This window comes from Coregonus clupeaformis, chromosome 18, assembly GCF_020615455.1.
Source record: "Coregonus clupeaformis isolate EN_2021a chromosome 18, ASM2061545v1, whole genome shotgun sequence".
NCBI lineage: Eukaryota > Metazoa > Chordata > Actinopteri > Salmoniformes > Salmonidae > Coregonus > Coregonus clupeaformis.
Window position 1 is genome coordinate 4,517,016 of NC_059209.1, and position 23,107 is coordinate 4,540,122.

General features: G+C 47.1%; 1 protein-coding gene across 3 annotated transcripts in view; it reads left to right on the top strand.

Annotated features, from left to right (window-relative positions):
- The window catches only part of LOC121587158 (dorsal-ventral patterning tolloid-like protein 1), a 60,511-nt gene that overhangs the window by 33,644 nt on the left and 3,760 nt on the right, over positions 1 to 23,107 (top strand). The window contains exons 3-5 of one of the 3 annotated variants that reach the window (XM_045226736.1): positions 10,986 to 11,066; positions 12,733 to 12,990; positions 14,522 to 14,639. In XM_045226736.1, coding sequence (XP_045082671.1) covers positions 10,986 to 11,066; positions 12,733 to 12,990; positions 14,522 to 14,639 — 457 coding nt within the window. The remainder of the gene's footprint in view (positions 1 to 10,985; positions 11,067 to 12,732; positions 12,991 to 14,521; positions 14,640 to 23,107) is intronic. The other 2 variants (XM_045226737.1, XM_045226738.1) reach the window with 2 other exon arrangements.

Consider the following 23,107-nt stretch of genomic DNA (forward strand, 5'->3'; position numbering starts at 1 on the left):
AGTGAACCATATTGAACAAGTGAACCATAGTGAACCAGTGAACCACAGTGAACCAGTGAACCATAGTGAACCAGTGAACCATAGTGAACCAGTGAACCACAGTGAACCAGTGAACCATAGTGAACAAGTAAATCACAGTAAACAATATATTGCATTATTTTATGGCTGGTTATAACACTTACATAAGAGTGTCAAAACCAACAAAACCTACCACACAAGGTAAAACATTCCATTACACCATAACCTACCTGTCAACAATATTTTTATGTTATATAAAATTTTCTGAAATGGATAAAATTGAATTATATTTGTAATCGCCAGCAGTAGAATAGAGATCCTGGTTCGAATCCAGGCTCTGTCGCAGCCGGCCGCGACCGGGAGACTCATGGGCGGCGCACAATTGGCCCAGCGTTGTCCAGGGTAGGGGAGGGAATGGCCGGCAGGGATGTAGCTCAGTTGATAGAGCATGGCGTTTGCAACGCCAGGGTTGTGGGTTCGATTCCCACGGGGGGCCAGTATAAAAAAAAAATGAATTCACTAACTGTAAGTCGCTCTGGATAAGAGCGTCTGCAAAATGACTAAAATGTAAAATGTAAATGTGTTGCTGATGACTGGGATGAACACAGGAGCAGATTTCAGGAGCAGGACAAGACACCCTCTTATGGGCATGATAGGCCTATCTGGCTTATGGCTGATGGTCATAATGCTTCTGGACAGTGTTCAAAAGTGTATTTTCTTAGTCCAAGTAAAGTGACATAGGATGGTCATAATAGTGTAGTGTCCCAAAAATAAATAAAAAATCATAAAGTGTAAAAACACGACTTTAAAGAATTCACTACAACAAAGGATTTAAGAAACAAACTTTAAAACGAGGAAACTTCTTGGCAGGGAAAAAAAACCCATCTGAATAAATGTGTGTTTTGACACTCTAATGTGTGTGTATTTGTATTTATTATGGATCCCCGTTAGCTCACAGCAGCTACTCTTCCTGGGGTTTATTATGGATCCCCGTTAGCTCACAGCAGCTACTCTTCCTGGGGTTTATTATGGATCCCCATTAGCTCACAGCAGCTACTCTTCCTGGGGTTTATTATGGATCCCCGTTAGCTCACAGCAGCTACTCTTCCTGGAGTTTATTATGGATCCCCGTTAGCTCACAGCAGCTACTCTTCCTGGGGTTTATTATGGATCCCCGTTAGCTCACAGCAGCTACTCTTCCTGGGGTTTATTATGGATCCCCGTTAGCTCACAGCAGCTACTTGTCACGATCGCTTAAGGAGGAGGACCAATGCGCAGCGTTGAATGCGTACATATTATTATTTATTAAACAGAATGATCAAAACAACGAAACGTGACGTCCTTGGTTACATAAACAAACCAACACGGAACAAGAAACCACAAACATAACGTGAAAGACAGATAGTTAAATATGGCTCCCAATCAGAGACACCCAGCTGACACTCGTTGCCTCTGATTGGGAGTCACTCAGACCAACATAGAAAATCAAACATAGAATTTCACACCCTGGCTCAACATAACATTGTCCCCCGAGCCAGGGCGTGACAGTACCCACCCCTAAAGGCGCGGACTCCGACCGCGCCAACTAAATCCCACAGGGGAGGGACCGGGTGGGCACTCCGCCTAGGCGGCGGATCCGGCTCCGGACATGACCCAGGCACGGGTTGTGCTGGACTGACGACGAGCCCCCCTGGCTTGGTGCGTGGAGGAGGAACGGGCCTTACCAGGCTGACGACGCACACCGTAGGCTTGGTGCGTGGAGCTGGGACAGGCCGGACTGGGCTGACGAAGCACACCACTGACTTGGTGCGGGGAGCAGGAACGAGCCGAGCCGGGCTGACGAAGCGCACCACTGCCTTGGTGCGGGGAGCAGGAATGGGCCGGACCGGGCTGACGACGCGCACCACAGACTTGGTGCGGGGAGCAGGAATGGGCCGGACTGGGCTGACGACGCGCACCACAGACTTGGTGCGGAGAGCAGGAACGGGCCGGACAGGGCTGGCGACGCGCACCACAGACTTGGTGCGGAGAGCAGGAACGGGCCGGACAGGGCTGGCGACGCGCACCACAGACTTGGTGGGAGTGGCAGGAACAGGCCGGCCCGTACTGGGAACACACACCACTGGCCCTACGTGGGGATCAGGAACAGGCCGGACCGGACTGGCAACACACGCCAGTACCTCTCGCCGTGCCTCTACAACCTCCTTCCCCCTGGTGACCAGTGACTCCCGTAACCTGGCGTCCTCCTCTGCCAATCCGCTGGGCCGCTCTGCTGCGGTCTCCTGCTGGCCCGACGTCGTGAGCCCCCCCCTAAAAATTTTCTGGGGTTCTCTCCTCCCCGTGGGCCAGGCCTCCATCATTCTCGCCAGACTCTCACCCCACTGCTCCAAAGTCCAACCTCTCTCCTCTTCTCTTGGCTTGGCCCAGTCGAGACTCCTACTCCACTGCTCCCAAGTCCATCCTCTCTCTTCTTCACGCTGCTTGGTCCTGTTATGGTGGTTTCTTCTGTCACGATCGCTTAAGGAGGAGGACCAATGCGCAGCGTTGAATGCGTACATATTATTATTTATTAAACAGAATGATCAAAATAACGAAACGTGACGTCCTTGGTTACATAAACAAACCAACACGGAACAAGAAACCACAAACATAACGTGAAAGACAGATAGTTAAATATGGCTCCCAATCAGAGACACCCAGCTGACACTCGTTGCCTCTGATTGGGAGTCACTCAGACCAACATAGAAAATCAAACATAGAATTTCACACCCTGGCTCAACATAACATTGTCCCCCGAGCCAGGGCGTGACACTACTCTTCCAGGGGTTTATTACGGATCTCCGTTAGCTCACAGCAGCTACTCTTCCTGGGGTTTATTACGGATCCCCGTTAGCTCACAGCAGCTACTCTTCCTGGGGTTTATTATGGATCCCCATTAGCTCACAGCAGCTACTCTTCCTGGGGTTTATTATGGATCCCCATTAGCTCACAGCAGCTACTCTTCCTGGGGTTTATTATGGATCCCCATTAGCTCACAGCAGCTACTCTTCCTGGGGTTTATTATGGATCCCTGTTAGCTCACAGCAGCTACTCTTCCTGGGGTTTATTATGGATCCCCGTTAGCTCACAGCAGCTACTCTTCCTGGGGTTTATTATGGATCCCCATTAGCTCACAGTAGCTACTCTTCCTGGGGTTTATTATGGATCCCCATTAGCTCACAGCAGCTACTCTTCCTGGGGTTTATTATGGATCCCCATTAGCTCACAGCAGCTACTCTTCCTGGGGTTTATTATGGATCCCCGTTAGCTCACAGCAGCTACTCTTCCTGGGGTTTATTACGGATCCCCGTTAGCTCACAGCAGCTACTCTTCCTGGGGTTTATTATGGATCCCCGTTAGCTCACAGCAGCTACTCTTCCTGGGGTTTATTATGGATCCCCGTTAGCTCACAGCAGCTACTCTTCCTGGGGTTTATTATGGATCCCCGTTAGCTCACAGCAGCTACTCTTCCTGGGGTTTATTATGGATCCCCGTTAGCTCACAGCAGCTACTCTTCCTGGGGTTTATTATGGATCCCCGTTAGCTCACAGCAGCTACTCTTCCTGGGGTTTATTATGGATCCCCGTTAGCTCACAGCAGCTACTCTTCCTGGGGTTTATTATGGATCCCCGTTAGCTCACAGCAGCTACTCTTCCTGGGGTTTATTATGGATCCCTGTTAGCTCACAGCAGCTACTCTTCCTGGGGTTTATTATGGATCCCCATTAGCTCACAGCAGCTACTCTTCCTGGGGTTTATTATGGATCCCCATTAGCTCACAGCAGCTACTCTTCCTGGGGTTTATTATGGATCCCCATTAGCTCACAGCAGCTACTCTTCCTGGGGTTTATTACGGATCCCCGTTAGCTCACAGCAGCTACTCTTCCTGGGGTTTATTACGGATCCCCATTAGCTCACAGCAGCTACTCTTCCTGGGGTTTATTATGGATCCCCGTTAGCTCACAGCAGCTACTCTTCCTGGGGTTTATTATGGATCCCCGTTAGCTCACAGCAGCTACTCTTCCTGGGGTTTATTATGGATCCCCGTTAGCTCACAGCAGCTACTCTTCCTGGGGTTTATTATGGATCCCCGTTAGCTCACAGCAGCTACTCTTCCTGGGGTTTATTATGGATCCCCATTAGCTCACAGCAGCTACTCTTCCTGGGGTTTATTATGGATCCCCATTAGCTCACAGCAGCTACTCTTCCTGGTGTTTATTATGGATCCCCGTTAGCTCACAGCAGCTACTCTTCATGGGGTTTATTATGGATCCCCGTTAGCTCACAGCAGCTACTCTTCCTGGGGTTTATTATGGATCCCCATTAGCTCACAGCAGCTACTCTTCCTGGTGTTTATTATGGATCCCCATTCGTTCCTGCCAAGGCAGCAGCTACTCTTCCTGGGGTTGATTATGGATCCCCGTTAGTTCCTGCCAAGGCAGCAGCTACTCTTCCTGGGGTTTATTATGGATCCCCGTTAGTTCCTGCCAAGGCAGCAGCTACTCTTCCTGGGGTTTATTATGGATCCCCGTTAGTTCCTGCCAAGGCAGCAGCTACTCTTCCTGGGGTTTATTATGGATCCCCGTTAGTTCCTGCCAAGGCAGCAGCTACTCTTCCTGGGGTTTATTATGGAACCCCGTTAGTTCCTGCCAAGGCAGCAGCTACTCTTCCTGGGGTTTATTATGGATCCCCATTAGTTCCTGCCAAGGCAGCAGCTACTCTTCCTGGGGTTTATTATGGATCCCCGTTAGTTCCTGCCAAGGCAGCAGCTAGTCTTCCTGGGGTTTATTATGGATCCCCATTAGTTCCTGCCAAGGCAGCAGCTACTCTTCCTGGGGTTTATTATGGATCCCCGTTAGCTTACCTGGTTAAATAAAGGTGAAATAAAATAAAATAAAAAGTTCCTGCCAAGGCAGCAGCTACTCTTCCTGAGGTTTATTATGGATCCCCGTTAGTTCCTGCCAAGGCAGCAGCTACTCTTCCTGGGGTTTATTATGGATCCCCGTTAGTTGCTGCCAAGGCAGCAGCTACTCTTCCTGGGGTTTATTATGGATCCCCATTAGTTGCTGCCAAGGCAGCAGCTACTCTTCCTGGGGTTTATTATGGATCCCCATTAGTTCCTGCCAAGGCAGCAGCTACTCTTACTGGGGTTTATTATGGATCCCCATTAGTTCCTGCCAAGGCAGCAGCTACTCTTCCTGGGGGTTTATTATGGATCCCCATTAGTTCCTGCCAAGGCAGCAGCTACTCTTCCCGGGGTTTATTATGGATCCCCATTAGTTCCTGCCAAGGCAGCAGCTACTCTTCCTGGGGGTTTATTATGGATCCCCATTAGTTCCTGCCAAGGCAGCAGCTACTCTTCCTGGGGTTTATTATGGATCCCCGTTAGTTCCTGCCAAGGCAGCAGCTACTCTTCCTGGGGTTTATTATGGATCCCCGTTAGTTCCTGCCAAGGCAGCAGCTACTCTTCCTGGGGTTTATTATGGATCCCCATTAGTTCCTGCCAAGGCAGCAGCTACTCTTCCTTGGGTTTATTATGGATCCCCATTAGTTCCTGTGTATAGTGCGTATGTTATCATGTGTGTGTATGTATGTGTCTATGTTTGTGTTGCTTCACAGTCCCCGCTGTTCCATAAGGTGTATTTTTATCTGTTTTTTAAATCAAATTTTACTGCTTGCTTCAGTTACCTGATGTGGAATAGAGTTCCATGTAGTCATGGCTCTATGTAGTACTGTGCGCCTCCCATAGTCTGTTCTGGACTTGGGGACTGTGAAGAGACCTCTGGTGGCATGTCTTGTGGGGTATGCATGGGTGTCCGAGCTGTGTTCCAGTAGTTCAAACAGACAGCTCGGTGCATTCACCATGTCAATACCTCTCATAAATATAAGTAGTGATGAAGTCAATCTCTCCTCCACTTTGAGCTAGGAGAGATTGACATGCATATTATTAATGTTTGCTCTCTGTGTACATCCAAGGGCCAGCCATGCTGCCCTGTCCCTTTTTGTGGAACCTGACCACACGACTGAACAGTAGTCCAGGTGCGACAAACCTAGAGCCTGTAGGACCTTCCTTGTTGATAGTGTTGTTAAGAAGGCAGAGCAGCCCTTTATTATGGACTGACTTCTCCCCATTCTAGCTACTGTTGTATCAATATGTTTTGACCATGACAGTTTACAATCCAGGGCTACTCCTTTAGTCTCCTCAACTTGCTCAATTTCCACATTATTCATTACAAGATTTAGTTGAGGTTTAGGGTTTAGTGAATGATTTGTCCCAAATACAATGCTTTTAGTTTTAGAAATATTTAGGACTAACTTATTAATTGTCACCCACTCTGAAACTAACTGCAGCTCTTTGTTAAGTGTTGCAGTCATTTCAGTCACTGTATGTTTACTCAAAGCCAGTGGCATGTCATTAGTAAAAATTGAAAAAGTAAGGGGCGTAGACAGCTGCCCTGGGGAATTCCTGATTCTACCTGGATTATGTTGGAGAGGCTTCCATTAAAGAACACCCTCTGTGTTCTGTTAGACAGGTAACTCTTTATCCACAATATAGCAGGGGGTGTAAAGCCATAACACAAACGTTTTTCCAGCAGCAGACTATGATCGATAATGTCAAAAGCCGCACTGAAGTCTAACAAAACAGTCCCCACAATATTTTTTATCATCACTTTCTCTCAGCCAATCATCAGTCATTTGTGTATGTGCTGTGCTTGTTGAATGTCCTTCCCTATATGCATGCTGAAAGTTTGTTGTCAATTTGTTTACTGTAAAATAGCATTGTATCTGGTCAAACACAGTTTGTTCCAGAACTTTACTAAGGGTTGGTAACAGGCTGATTGGTCGGCTATTTGAGCCAGTAAAGGGGGCTTTACTATTCTTGGGTAACGGAATGACTTTTTCTTCCATCCAGGCCTGAGGGCACACACTTTCTAGTAGGTTTAGATTGAAGATATGGCAAATAGGAGTGGCAATATCGTCTGCTAATATCCTCAGTAATTTTCCCTCCAAGTTGTCAGCCCCGATGGCTTGTCATTGTTGATAGACAACAATTATTTTTTCATCATTAAAGTAGTTGGCAATTTCAGTTGGTTTTGTGATTAATGAGCCATCCGATTCAATGAATGGTGGAGCTGAGTTTGCCTTTTTTCCCAAAATGTCATTGAAGGGGCTCCAAAGCTTTTTACTATCATTCTTTATGTCATTTATCTTTGTTTCATAGTGTAGTTTCTTCTTCTTTTTATTCAGTTTAGTCACATGATTTCTCAATTTGCAGTACGTTTGCCAATCGGTTGTGCAGCCAGACTTATTTGCCATTCCTTTTGCCTCATCCCTCTCAACCATACCATTTTTCAATTCCTCATCAATCCACTGTGATTTAACCGTTTTTACAGTCATTTTCTTAATGGGTGCATGCTTATTAGTAACTGGGATAAGCAATTTCATAAATGTGTCAAGTGCAGCGTCTGTTTGCTCCTCATTACACACCACGGACCAACATCTATTCTTCACATCAACATAGGAATCACTACAAAACTTATTATACACTATATTAGGCCCAGCGTTTGGAACTTTGGTTTTCCTAGATATGGCTACTATATTGTGATCACTACATCAGGATGGATCTGGATAATGCTTTCAAGCAAATTTCTGCAGCATTAGTAAAGATGTGATCAATACATGTTGAGGATTTCCTTCCTGTGCTGTTTGTAACTACCCTGGTAGGTTGACTGATAACCTGAACCAGGTTGTAGGCACTGGTTACAGTTTGAAGCTTTTTCTTGAGTCGGCAGCTTGATGAAAGCCAGTCAATATTTAAATCACCCAGAAAATATACCTCTCTGTTGATATCACATACATTATCAAGCATTTCACACATGTTATCCAGATACTGACTGTTAGCACTTGGTGGTCTATAGCAGCTTCCCACCAGAATGGGCTTTAGGTGAGGCAGATGAACCTGTAGCCATATTACTTCAACAGTATTTAACATGAGATCCTCTCTAATCTTCACAGGAATGTGGTTCTGAATATAAACAGCAACACCTCCACCATTGGCATTTCTATATTTTCTGTAAATGTTATAACCTTGTATTGCTACCACTGTATCATCAAAGGTATTATCTAAGTGAGTTTCAGAGATAGTCAGAATATGAATGTCATCTGTTACTAGCAAATTATTGATTTCATGAACCTTGTTTCTTAAGCTACATATGTTAATGTGGGCTATTTTTTGCACTTTTCTGGGAAGCTTACTTGTTTTCATTGCTTTACTGGGAAGCTTAGCAGAGGTAGACATGCCCATGTTATTTATGTTAGTGCAGGGTGAGCTGCACACAGTGGACTTCCTCCTAGGGCACACCGGCTCAGCGCTAACAGTATAAATCTGGTTCATAGGCACATGATTACTGCATCCAATAGCTGTAGATTCAGTAGTAGTAGGGGGAGGACAACACAACATGTCATCGCGTCACTTATTCTATCAATAATTGCGCATTAAAAGCGTTTCCAACAAACATTTCTCGAATAATTCATTTTACCAACACAAAAAGATCCCACCTTGTCTATCGTATTTTGTTTTGTAGGCGTTTGGAAAGTTTCCATCAGGCCTGTCATGATTTTTCTGGTTATGTTTTTTTATTTGAATTTGTGTCATTTTTACCCCCTTTTTCTCAACAATTTCGTGATTACAATCTTGTCTCATCGCTGCAACTCCCCAACGGACTCGGGAGAGGCTAAGGTTGAGTCATTTGTTCTCCGAAACATGAACCGCCAAGCCGAGCTTCTTAAACACCCGCCCGCTTAACCCGGAAGCCAGCCGCACCAATGTGTCGGAGGAAACACCCTTCAACTGACGACCGAGGTCAGCCTGCAGGCGCCCGGCCCGCCACAAGGAGTCGCTAGAGCGCGATGAGCCAAGTAAAGATGCCCCGGCCGAACCCTCCCCTAACCCGGATGACACTGGGCCAATTGTGCGCGCCCTATGGGATTCCCGGTCATGGCCGGTTGTGACACTGCCCGGGATCAAATCAAATCAAAATACATACACATATTTAGCAGATGATATTGCGGGTGTAGCGAAATGCTTGTGTTCCTAGCTCCAACAGTGCAGTAGTATCTAACAATTCACAACAATACACACACATCTAAAAGTAAAAGAATGGAATTAAGAAATATATAAATATATAAATATTAGGACGATCAAACCCCAGGCTGTAGTGACGGCGCAACGCTGCGATGCAGTTCCTTAGACCGCTGCGCCCCTCGGGAGGCCCCCTGTCAGTCAACGCTGCGATGCAGTTCCTTAGACCGCTGCGCCCCTCGGGAGGCCCCGTCAGTCAACGCTGCGATGCAGTTCCTTAGACCGCTGCGCCCCTCGGGAGGCCCCCTGTCAGTCAACGCTGCGATGCAGTTCCTTAGACCGCTGCGCCCCTCGGGAGGCCCCCTGTCAGTCAACGCTGCGATGCAGTTCCTTAGACCGCTGCGCCCCTCGGGAAGCCCCCTGTCAGTCAACGCTGCGATGCAGTTCCTTAGACCGCTGCAACCCCTCGGGAGGCCCCCTGTCAGTCAACGCTGCGATGCAGTTCCTTAGACCGCTGCGCCCCTCGGGAGGCTCCCTGTCAGTCAACGCTGCGATGCAGTTCCTTAGACCGCTGCGCCTCGGGAGGCCCCTGTCAGTCAACGCTGCGATGCAGTTCCTTAGACCGCTGCGCCCCTCGGGAGGCCCCCTGTCAGTCAACGCTGCGATGCAGTTCCTTAGACCGCTGCGCCCCTCGGGAGGCCCCCTGTCAGTCAACGCTGCGATGCAGTTCCTTAGACCGCTGCGCCCCTCGGGAGGCTCCCTGTCAGTCAACACTGCGATACAGTTCCTTAGACCGCTGCGCCCCTCGGGAGGCCCCCTGTCATGACATCTGTTATCCGACATGTACTTTACTCGAATAAAAAGGTTGGGTGGAAACCTGGTTAGTGACGATGAAGGAGCATCGTGCTCTCTCCCTCCATGTAAAGACATGGGACTGCGACCAGAGCGTACACAACACACACACCCAGGTACCGAGAGGCGGAACAGACGACTGTCAAACCAGCAGTGTTTTTCCCTGTCATCGCTCACTTTGTGACTGACAGCTGCCTGTCCTATCAATAGGTCACTAGAAGATGCATGTCGTTCATTCTAGAGGGAGAGAGGGCTCGGGCTGACTTTTTTTCTGACTTGTGAATTGCACAAAAGTAGCCTAGTTAATTTAAGTGGAAAAAGTACCCGGCCGAGAATGAGTGAGTAACCCGGCTGTATAGCCGACAGCCGGCGCTAGTGGAAAACACTGAGTCAGAGAGAGAGAGAGACTGGCTGTATAGCCGATAGCCGGCGCTAGTGGAAAACACTGAGTCAGAGAGGGAGAGAGACCGGCTGTATAGCCGATAGCCGGTGCTAGTGGAAAACACTGAGTCAGAGAGAGAGAGACCGGCTGTATAGCCAATAGCCGGCGCTAGTGGAAAACACTGAGTCAGAGAGAGAGAAACCGGCTGTATAGCCGATAGCCGGCGCTAGTGGAAAACACTGAGTCAGAGAGAGAGAAACCGGCTGTATAGCCGATAGCCGGCGCTAGTGGAAAACACTGAGTCAGAGAGAGAGAAACCGGCTGTATAGCCAATAGCCGGCGTTAGTGGAAAACACTGAGTCAGAGAGAGAGAAACCGGCTGTATAGCCGATAGCCGGCGCTAGTGGAAAACACTGAATCAGAGAGAGAGAAACCGGCTGTATAGCCGATAGCCGGCGCTAGTGGAAAACATTGAGTCAGAGAGAGAGTGATGAGATAAATCAAGAGGATTTGGTTTGAGTCTAATCGGACATGTGTGTGTGTGTGTGTGTTTGTGTGTGTGTGTTTGTGTTTGTGCGTTTGTGTGTGTTTGTGTGTGTGTGTGTGTGTGGAGGTGGTGTAGAGGAACATGTCATCTCAAAGAAGAAAGGATCATTATCCCTCCTCCTGGACAGAATACGGAGGTTTGGCTTCGGTACGACGCACACTACAATCCTGGTTACCAAGGCAACTACTGTAGCTATCTAGTAAACTTGCTAGCTACAGTGCCTTCGGAAAGTATTCAGACCCCTTGACCTTTTTACACATTTTATTACATTACAGCCTTATTGTAAAAAGGATTAAATAAATAACAAATCCTCATCAATCTACACACGATACCCCATAATGACAAATTGAAAACAGGTTTTTAGAATTATTTGTAGATTTATTAAAATAAAATAAACAGAAATACCTTATTTACATAAGCATTCAGACCCTTTGCTATGAGACTCGAAATTGAGCTCAGGTGCATCTTGTTTCGATTGATCATCCTTGAGATGTTTCTACAACTTGATTGGAGTCCACCTGTGGTAAATTAAATTGATTGGACATGATTTTGAAAGGCACACACCTGTCTATATAAGGTTCCACAATTGACGGTGCATGTCAGAGCAAAAACCAAGACATGAGGTCGAAGGAATTGTCCGTAGAGCTCCGAGACAGGATTGTGTCAAGGCACAGATCTGGGGAAGGGTACCAAAACATTTCTGCAGCATTGAAGGTCCCCAAGAACACAGTGGCCTCCATCATTCTTAAATGGAAGAAGTTTGGAACCACCAATACTCTTCCTAGAGCTGGCCGCCTGGCCAAACTGAGCAATTGGGGGAGAAGGGCCTTGGTCAGGGAGGTGACCAAGAACCTGATGGTCACTCTGACAGAGCTCCAGAGTTCCTCTGTGGAGATGGGAGAACCTTCCAGAAGGACAACCATCTCTGCAGCACTCCACCAATCAGGCCTTTATGGTAGAGTGGCCAGACGGAAGCCACTCCTCAGTAAAAGGCACATGACAGCCCGCTTGGAGTTTGCCAAAAGGCACCTAAAGGACTCTGACCATTTTTTTTTTTTTTTTTTTGTCATTTAGCAGACGCTCTTATCCAGAGCGACTTACAGGAGCAATTAGGGTTAAGTGCCTTGCTCAAGGGCACATCGACAGATTTTTCACCTAGTCGGCTCGGGGATTAGAACCAGCGACCTTTCGGTTACTGGCACAACGCTCTTAACCACTAAGCTACCTGCCGCCTATAGAGAAACAAGATTATCTGGTCTGATGAAACCAAGATTTAACTCTTTGGCCTGAATGCCAAGCGTTTCAAAACATTTCCAAAAACCTGTTTTTGCTTTGTCATTATGGGGTATTGTGTGTAGATTGATAAGGGCCCCCAAATTTGTTTTGATCCATTTTAGAATAAGGCCGTAACGTAACAAAATGTGAAAAGATTCAAGGGGTCTGAATACTTTCCGAATGCACTGTACTTCAGTGGATGTTGAACACATTTCTACCGGCAAATAAACACATTTCTAATGTGTTCAATTATCATCCCTTACATAGTCTTTACACAGCTGTAGTATTAATATATATTATAATATTATACTCTTTACACAACCGCTAGCTTGACTCTGATATCTCCTCTCCTCTCCTCTCCTCTCCTCTCCTCTCCTCTCCTCCCTCTCCTCTCCTCTCCCTCTCCTCTCCCTCCCTCTCCTCTCCTCTCCTCTCCTCTCCTCTCCTCTCCTCTCCTCTCCTCTCTCCTCTCTCCTCTCTCCTCTCCTCTCCTATCCTCTCCCTCTCCCTCTTCCTCTTCCTCTTCCTCCTCCTCCAGACTATAGGCCTAAGAACTCCAGTCAGGAGTCAGCCTCCGGTCCCAAGACCCAGACTGGGAAAACTGCTGCCGGAAAGACTGGGAAGGCTAGGAAAGCCGTAAAGAGTGGGAATACAGTGAAGCCAGGGAGCGTCGGGAAAACAGGAAACGCCTGGAACGTTGTTGTGAAGAATCGTGTTCCTAGAGCAGCAACCTCCAGAGCTGAGAGGATCTGGCCAGGAGGAGTCATACCTTACATCATAGGAGGAAACTTCACTGGTGAGTATGAATGATGGATCTGGCCAGGAGGACTCATACCTTACATCATAGGAGGAAACTTCACTGGTGAGTATGAATGATGGATCTGGCAGGAGGAGTCATACCTTACATCATAGGAGGAAACTTCACTGGTGAGTATGAATGATGGATCTGGCCAGGAGGACTCATACCTTACATCATAGGAGGAAACTTCACTGGTGAGTATGAATGAGAGGATCTGGCCAGGAGGACTCATACCTTACATCATAGGAGGAAACTTCACTGGTGAGTATGTATGATGGATCTGGCCAGGAGGAGTCATACCTTACATCATAGGAGGAAACTTCACTGGTGAGTATGAATGATGGATCTGGCCAGGAGGACTCATACCTTACATCATAGGAGGAAACTTCACTGGTGAGTATGAATGATGGATCTGGCCAGGAGGACTCATACCTTACATCATAGGAGGAAACTTCACTGGTGAGTATGAATGATGGATCTGGCCAGGAGGAGTCATACCTTACATCATAGGAGGAAACTTCACTGGTGAGTATGAATGATGGATCTGGCCAGGAGGACTCATACCTTACATCATAGGAGGAAACTTCACTGGTGAGTATGAATGATGGATCTGGCCAGGAGGACTCATACCTTACATCATAGGAGGAAACTTCACTGGTGAGTATGAATGATGGATCTGGCCAGGAGGAGTCATACCTTACATCATAGGAGGAAACTTCACTGGTGAGTATGTATGAAGGATCTGGCCAGGAGGAGTCATACCTTACATCATAGGAGGAAACTTCACTGGTGAGTATGAATGATGGATCTGGCCAGGAGGACTCATACCTTACATCATAGGAGGAAACTTCACTGGTGAGTATGAATGATGGATCTGGCCAGGAGGACTCATACCTTACATCATAGGAGGAAACTTCACTGGTGAGTATGAATGATGGATCTGGCCAGGAGGACTCATACCTTACATCATAGGAGGAAACTTCACTGGTGAGTATGAATGATGGATCTGGCCAGGAGGAGTCATACCTTACATCATAGGAGGAAACTTCACTGGTGAGTATGAATGATGGATCTGGCCAGGAGGACTCATACCTTACATCATAGGAGGAAACTTCACTGGTGAGTATGAATGATGGATCTGGCCAGGAGGACTCATACCTTACATCATAGGAGGAAACTTCACTGGTGAGTATGAATGATGGATCTGGCCAGGAGGACTCATACCTTACATCATAGGAGGAAACTTCACTGGTGAGTATGAATGATGGATCTGGCCAGGAGGAGTCATACCTTACATCATAGGAGGAAACTTCACTGGTGAGTATGTATGATGGATCTGGCCAGGAGGAGTCATACCTTACATCATAGGAGGAAACTTCACTGGTGAGTATGAATGATGGATCTGGCCAGTGTATAACGGGTGTGTATGTGTGTGTATATATTTAATGTGTGTATATAACAGTGTGTATATATTTAATGTGTGTATATAACAGTGTGTATATATTTAGTGTGTATATGTGTGTTTCAGGCAGTCAAAGAGCGATGTTCAAGCAGGCGATGCGTCACTGGGAGAAACTGACCTGTGTTACCTTCATAGAGAAAACTGAAGAGGAGAGTTACATCGTCTTCACATACAGACCCTGTGGGTGAGGAGGGGGGAGAGAGGGGGGAGAGTTACAGTCTTCACATACAGACCCTGTGGGTGAGGAAGGGGGAGAGAGGGGGGAGAGTTACAGTCTTCACATACAGACCCTGTGGGTGAGGAAGGGGGGGAGAGGGGGGAGAGTTACAGTCTTCACATACAGACCCTGTGGGTGAGGAGGGGGGAGAGAGGGGGGAGAGTTACAGTCTTCACATACAGACCCTGTGGGTGAGGAGGGGGGAGAGAGGGGGGAGAGTTACAGTCTTCACATACAGACCCTGTGGGTGAGGAGGGGGGAGAGAGGGGGGAGAGTTACAGTCTTCACATACAGACCCTGTGGGTGAGGAGGGGGAGAGAGGGGGGAGAGAGGGGGGGAGTTACAGTCTTCACATACAGACCCTGTGGGTGAGGAGGGGGGAGAGAGGGGGGAGAGAGGGGGGGGAGTTACAGTCTTCACATACAGACCCTGTGGGTGAGGAAGGGGGGAGAGAGGGGGGAGAGTTACAGTCTTCACATACAGACCCTGAGGGTGAGGAGGGGGAGAGAGGGGGGAGAGTTACAGTCTTCACATACAGACCCTGTGGGTGAGGAGGGGGGAGAGTTACAGTCTTCACATTCAGACCCTGTGGGTGAGGAGGGGGAGAGAGGGGGGAGAGTTACAGTCTTCACATACAGACCCTGTGGGTGAGGAGGGGGAGAGAGGGGGGAGAGTTACAGTCTTCACATACAGACCCTGTGGGTGAGGAGGGGGGAGAGAGGGGGAGAGTTACAGTCTTCACATACAGACCCTGTGGGTGAGGAGGGGGAGAGAGGGGGGAGAGTTACAGTCTTCACATACAGACCCTGTGGGTGAGGAGGGGGGGAGAGAGGGGGAGAGTTACAGTCTTCACATTCAGACCCTGTGGGTGAGGAGGGGGGAGAGGGGGGAGAGAGGGGGGAGAGTTACAGTCTTCACATACAGACCCTGTGGGTGAGGAGGGGGGAGAGAGGGGGGAGAGAGGGGGAGAGTTACAGTCTTCACATACAGACCCTGTGGGTGAGTAGGGGGGAGAGAGGGGGGAGAGAGGGGGGAGAGTTACAGTCTTCACATTCAGACCCTGTGGGTGAGGAGGGGGGAGAGAGGAAGGAGAGTTACAGTCTTCACATACAGACCCTGTGGGTGAGGAGGGGGGAGAGAGGGAGGAGAGTTACATAGTCTTCACATACAGACCCTGTGGGTGAGGAGGGGGGAGAGAGGGAGGAGAGTTACATAGTCTTCACATACAGACCCTGTGGGTGAGGAAGGGGGAGAGAGGAAGAGGGGAGGGATGTGAAGGAGGGAGGAAGAGATAGTAGGATGGTGTTAGGTATTGGCCCATTGTCCTCACTTTCTCATTGTGAGAGAGAGAGAGAGAGAGAGAGAGAGAGAGAGAGAGAGGGAGAGAGAGAGAGAGAGAGAGAGAGAGAGAGAGAGAGAGAGAGAGAGAGAGAGAGAGAGAGAGAGAGAGAGAGAGAGAGAGAGAGAGAGAGAGAGAGAGAGAGAGAGAGAGAGAGAGAGAGAGAGAGAGAGAGAGAGTGTGTGTGAGTGAACAGAAGGTTCCCTGATGACCAGGTCACAGCAAGAGACGACACGGTCACTCAACAATGGTTCCCTTTCCTTCCTGTTTCCCCCCCCCCACACAGAGCCGTGTCTGAAATCAGTCTTGCCTGCTACTTACTAAATGGAGATGTTTTTGCAGAGCAGGTTTTAGCAGTTTTCCATCTAGCTAAGGGGTTTGGTGCAGTATTTCTCAAATGCAAGACGTATTGTCTTATGTACAGATGCAGGATGTTAATTTGAACCAGTTTCTCACAGCAGGAAAATAATCCTGCAGCAACAGGAAATGTGAATTATTACGTAGATGGTAATTAATGGTCATTTTTTGTCGGGGTTGATACATTTTTTCTTAGGGCAAATCAAGTCTGACATTTTAAGGTGGAAATTACAAACTTTAGAAGACTTTGTAAACCTTTAAATACACGACACGTTTGCATTTCCTGCTGTGCAAGAAAGTTCTCAGCAACAAAAGAGTGATCAGATAAAGATCCTCCATCTGCACTGTGGACTAACGGCAGGTAGGTTAACGGTTACAGCGTTGGGCCAGTTAACGGAAGGTCGCTGGTTCGAATACCCAAGCTGACAAAGTGACAAATCTGCCGATGTGCCCTTGAGCAAGGCACTTATCTCTAATTTGGTCCAGGGGCGCTGTACTACTATGGCTGACCCTGTAAAACAACACATTACACTGCACCTATCATACTACTATGGCTGACCCTGTAAAACAACACATTACACTGGACCTATCATACTACTATGGCTGACCCTGTAAAACAACACATTACACTGGACCTATCATACTACTATGGCTGACCCTGTAGAACAACACATTACACTGGACCTATCATACTACTATGGCTGACCCTGTAAAACACATTACACTGGACCTATCACACTACTATGGCTGACCCTGTAGAACAACACATTACACTGCACCTATCATACTACTATGGCTGACCCTGTAAAACAACACATTACACTGGACCTATCATACTACTATGGCTGACCCTGTAGAACAACACATTACACTGCACCTATCATACTACTATGGCTGACCCTGTAGAACAACACATTACACTGGACCTATCATACTGCTATGGCTGACCCTGTAAAACAACACATTACACTGGACCTATCATACTACTATGGCTGACCCTGTAAAACAACACATTACACTGGACCTATCGTACTACTATGGCTGACCCTGTAAAACACCACATTACACTGCACCTATCATACTACTATGGCTGACCCTGTAAAACAACACATTACACTGGACCTATCATACTACTATGGCTGACCCTCTAAAACACCACATTACACTGCACCTATCATACTACTATGGCTGACCCTGTAAAACAACACATTACACTGGACCTATAATACTACTATGGCTGACCCTGTAGAACAACACATTACACTGGACCTATCATACTGCTATGGCTGACCCTGTAAAACAACACATTACACTGGACCTATCATACTACTATGGCTGACCCTGTAGAACAACACATTACACTGCACCTATCATACTACTATGGCTGACCCTGTAAAACAACACCTATCATACTACTATGGCTGACCCTGTAAAACAACACCTATCATACTACTATGGCTGACCCTGTAAAACAGCACATTACACTGGATTATAAGCTGTTGTCAAACACACGTGAGTCTGAAAAGAGGATCCTCAGTGTGCAGCGAATTCTACTAGATGAGAAGTGGAAATGAGTCTGACATCCTGCCGTTTAAAGTTACATTTTTGACATTTCAAATACTATAAAACATATTTTCACATACCCAAAATGCCTACTACTTAGAACGCAAGTACGGCCACACACACACACACACACACACACACACACACACACACACACACACACACACACACACACACACACACACACACACACACACACACACACACACACACACACACACACACACAGATACACATCAATACACACACACAAACACACACACACACACACACACACACAGATACACATCAATACACACACACACACACACACATACACACACACACACACATACACACACACACACACGCTGTAGGTTGTTGTGTGGCTGTCTTGTGGTTGTTTTGTGGTTGTAGGTTGTTGTGTGGTTATTGTGTGATTGTTTTGTGGTTGTAGGTTGTTGTATGGTTGTTGTGTGGTTGTTATAAGTTGTTGTGTGGTTGTTGTGTGGTTGTTATAAGTTGTTGTGTGGTTGTAGGTTGTGTGGTTGTTGTGTGGCTGTAGGTTGTTGTGTGGTTGTAGGTTGTTGTGTGGTTGTTGTGTGGTTGTAGGTTGTTGTGTGGTTGTTGTGTGGCTGTAGGTTGTTGTGTGGTTGTTGTGTGGTTGTAGGTTGTTGTGTGGTTGTTGTGTGGCTGTAGGTTGTTGTGTGGTTGTTGTGTGGTTGTTGTGTGGCAGTATGTTGTTGTGTGGTTGTTGTGTGGCTGTAGGTTGTTGTGTGGTTGTTGTCTGGTTGTTGTGTGGTAGTAGGTTGTTGTGTGGTTGTTGTGTGGCAGTATGTTGTTGTGTGGTTGTTGTGTGGCAGTATGTTGTTGTGTGGTTGTTGTGTGGTTGTTGTGTGGTTGTTGTGTGGCTGTAGGTTGTTGTGTGGTTGTTGTGTGGTTGTTGTGTGGCTGTAGGTTGTTGTGTGGTTGTTGTGTGGTTGTTGTGTGGTTGTAGGTTGTTATGTGGTTGTTTTGTGGCTGTAGGTTGTTGTGTGGTTGTTGTGTGGTTGTTATGTGGTTGTTGTGTGGCTGTAGGTCAGGGGTTTCAATCAAATGTTCCCTGTGGGCCGCATTCGGTCTTCACCGAGGTCCGGAGAGCCGCACTTCAAATTGATTCGATGACTTTAACAGGCTGGACAGAGTGAAGAGACTACAAATATCTGTCCATTATAATTTTTACACAAGTTTCAATTTAGTTTGAGTCATTTAGCAGATTATCTTATCCAGAGAGACCCCCCGCAGGTCCACATTGAATCGGCTTGAGGCTGGAGTTACAGTGTTTGGTTGATGTGTGGTTGTTTTGAGGTTGTAGGTTGTTACAGTGTTTGGTTGATGTGTGGTTGTTTTGAGGTTGTAGGTTGTTACAGTGTTTGGTTGATGTGTGGTTGTTTTGAGGTTGTAGGTTGTTACAGTGTTTGGTTGATGTGTGGTTGTTTTGAGGTTGTAGGTTGTATGGTTGATGTGTGGTTGTTTTGAGGTTAGTCTCGTTGGTTTGGAGTTCCTTCCTGGTCTTGGAGTAGGGGTGGTGATGCGAGCATGTCTCCTGATCTCTGATTGGTTGACAAATTACAGATTAGGAGCTGTAATCTTGAGTATAAATAAACCTCAAGTGTGTTTGTGTGTGTTTGTGTGTGTGTGTGTGCGCACACCTGTGTGTGTTTGTGAGGCGTAGGGTTCCTTCTAGAGAGAGAAGGGCTGTGTGTCTGTGAGGCGTAGGGTTCCTTCTAGAGAGAGAAGGGCTGTGTGTCTGTGAGGCGTAGGGTTCCTTCTAGAGAGAGAAGGGCTGTGTGTCTGTGAGGCGTAGGGTTCCTTCTAGAGAGAGAAGGGCTGTGTGTCTGTGAGGCGTTGGGTTCCTTCTAGAGAGAGAAGGGCTGTGTGTCTGTGAGGCGTAGGGTTCCTTCTAGAGAGAGAAGGGCTGTGTGTCTGTGAGGCGTAGGGTTCCTTCTAGAGAGAGAAGGGCTGTGTGTCTGTGAGGCGTAGGGTTCCTTCTAGAGAGAGAAGGGCTGTGTGTCTGTGAGGCGTAGGGTTCCTTCTAGAGAGAGAAGGGCTGTGTGTCTGTGAGGCGTAGGGTTCCTTCTAGAGAGAGAAGGGCTGTGTGTCTGTGAGGCGTAGGGTTCCTTCTAGAGAGAGAAGGGCTGTGTGTCTGTGAGGCGTAGGGTTCCTTCTGGAGAGAGAAGGGCTGTGTGTCTGTGAGGCGTAGGGTTCCTTCTGGAGAGAGAAGGGCTGTGTGTCTGTGAGGCGTAGGGTTCCTTCTAGAGAGAGAAGGGCTGTGTGTCTGTGAGGCGTAGGGTTCCTTCTAGAGAGAGAAGGGCTGTGTGTCTGTGAGGCGTAGGGTTCCTTCTAGAGAGAGAAGGGCTGTGTGTCTGTGAGGCGTAGGGTTCCTTCTAGAGAGAGAAGGGCTGTGTGTCTGTGAGGCGTAGGGTTCCTTCTAGAGAGAGAAGGGCTGTGTGTCTGTGAGGCGTAGGGTTCCTTCTAGAGAGAGAAGGGCTGTGTGTCTGTGAGGCGTAGGGTTCCTTCTAGAGAGAGAAGGGCTGTGTGTCTGTGAGGCGTAGGGTTCCTTCTAGAGAGAGAAGGGCTGTGTGTCTGTGCCTGCGTCCATGCGTTTATTAGGTGTGTGTGTGACCGGCCCCTATCTCTTTTAAGGATTCACACGGCGAGGCCATGTGCTAAACAATGTGAGGACTACGGTAGTGCACAACCAAAGACTGGTTTATATACTACGTCTGTAGACAGTTGTCGCAGTGACTGTCGTGAACATTCTGTTGTCGTCCGACATCAAACTTCTCGTTGAAAAAGTATGAACACAAAAAAAACGACAGGCTTCATGTCATCAGACGCCTGGTGGTCCAAAAATAGCATAACTTGTGGATTTTAACACCAGTAAACCCATCCGTTTAAAAATGAATTTAGTATACAGTGCTGCTTGAAAGTATGCGAACCCCTTGTGCAATTACAGATTTTTTCAGTTTTTTACCATGAAATCTTTAATTTAATCAGAACCAGTCTTTTTGAGCTGACATAACAGGTTTATATTTACAAATACCATACGTTGGTGTAGAGGAAATCATGCGTGTAGTAGAAAAACTTAGTGCAGGTGCAGAAATAAGTGAACCCCAAGTTGCATTGGTTGAATCAAGTAGGTAAGTTAGAATCAGCTGGGTAAATAATTAGCTACGAAATGAACCAATCAAAGGAGAGATCGTTAGGAAAGAGTTCGGGCGGGACTCTGATAAATAGAGATAAGAAACCTGGTCAGTTTGGTGTTACCCATCCAGGTGAATGCAAAGCCACACCATGCCGAGAGGAGAGGAGATCTCAGAGGACATCAGGACGAGGGTAGTGAGAGCACATCAGTCTGGGGGAAGGCTATAAAATCATCTCAAAAAAGATTTGAGCTCCATCAAGTCCACTGTGAGGCAAATCATTTACAAACGGAGAGCATTTAACATGACAGCAACTCGGCCTAGAAGTGGACGCCCTTCCAAAATATCCCGAAGAGCCACAAGAACAATAATAAATCAGGTAAAAGCCAACCCAAACATAACATCTAGAGATTTGCAGACCTCTCTTGCTGCATCTCAGGTAACTGTGAATGCTTCAACAATAAGAAGAACACTGAATGGAAATGCCATTCACGGGAGGGTTGCTAGGAAGAAGCCTCTGTTGTCAAAAAAGAACCAAACTGCCCGTCTGAACTTTGCCAGAGACCACCTGGACAAACCTGAAGGTTTCTGGAAGTCCATTCTATGGACCGATGAGTCCAAAATGCCCGTCTGAACTTTGCCAGAGACCACCTGGACTAACCTGAAGGTTTCTGGAAGTCCATTCTCTGGACCGATGAGTCCAAAATGCCCGTCTGAACTTTGCCAGAGACCACCTGGACAAACCTGAAGGTTCCTGGAAGTCCATTCTCTGGACCGATGAGTCCAAAATTGACTTTTTTTTGGTCACAATCAACACTGCTATGTTTGGCAAAACCCCAACAATGCCTGCCACCAAAATAGCCTTATCCCAACAGTCAGACATGGTGGTGGGAATGTCAAGATCTGGGCTGCTTTTCCTCCTCTGGACCTGGACGACTCCACATCATTAAGGGAACCATGACGACTCCACATCATTAAGGGAACCATGACGACTCCACATCATTAAGGGAACCATGAATTCTGAGGTATACCAGGAGATTCTTGAACAGAACGTCAGGCCATCAGTCAAGGAGCTAAAGCTGGGCCGAAAATGGCTCTTCAAACAAGACAACGACCCAAAGCATTCAAGCAAATCTACCAAAGAATGGCTCAGGAGAAAGAAGATTTGTGTTTTGGATTGGCCAAGTCAAAGTCCTACCTAAATCCAATCAAGATGCTGTGGCAGGACCTGAAGCGGGCAGTTCATGCCAGACACCCCTCAAACCTCACTCAATTGGCTGAGTTCTGTAAGGAGGAGTGGGCAAAAATCTCTAAACAGATGTCAGAGACTGATTACTGGCTATAGGAGACGTTTAGTCCAAGTTATCGCTGCTAATGGATGTGCCACAAGCTACTGACTGAAGGAGGTCACATATTTTTTCACATATCAAATCTAAGTTTCTGTTAAATAAACCACTTTTGTTAAATAAACTAGTTAGAAGGTGTAAACAGTACAGTGAAATGGTTACTTGCACAGTGGAGTCTTTTGTTTATACATGTAGCTAGCTAGCTAAACAATTAACCATAATCCCAACTCATACCATTACTACCTTGCATGAATCTACAGGTAGCTAAAGCTAACTAACTAGCTAGGTTCAATGTTAGCTAGCTAGCAAACATTAGCCTATAACTAGCAATGCGAATGGCTCTGAGATACGAATAACATTACTGCACAGATCATACACGTAACGCTAGCTAGCTAACAGTACGCTTTAACTTGCAATGAAAATGACTTTCTGACAAGATTAGAAACGTATACTATCTCAAAATATAGCTAGCTAGACTCTCTTACCCGTGTGCATGGATGAACGCTCCTCCCACTCTGTCACGGATGCCATGGTTGCCCTTAGTTTGAAGATGTAATCCGGAGACAGGTGTTTTATACAACAGCCTTCTGTGTGTTCTCTTTTCAGCTCCCTCTGCATTTGTAATCAAACACCTGAATTTTCTCCATCTCCTTAGCTATCATACTC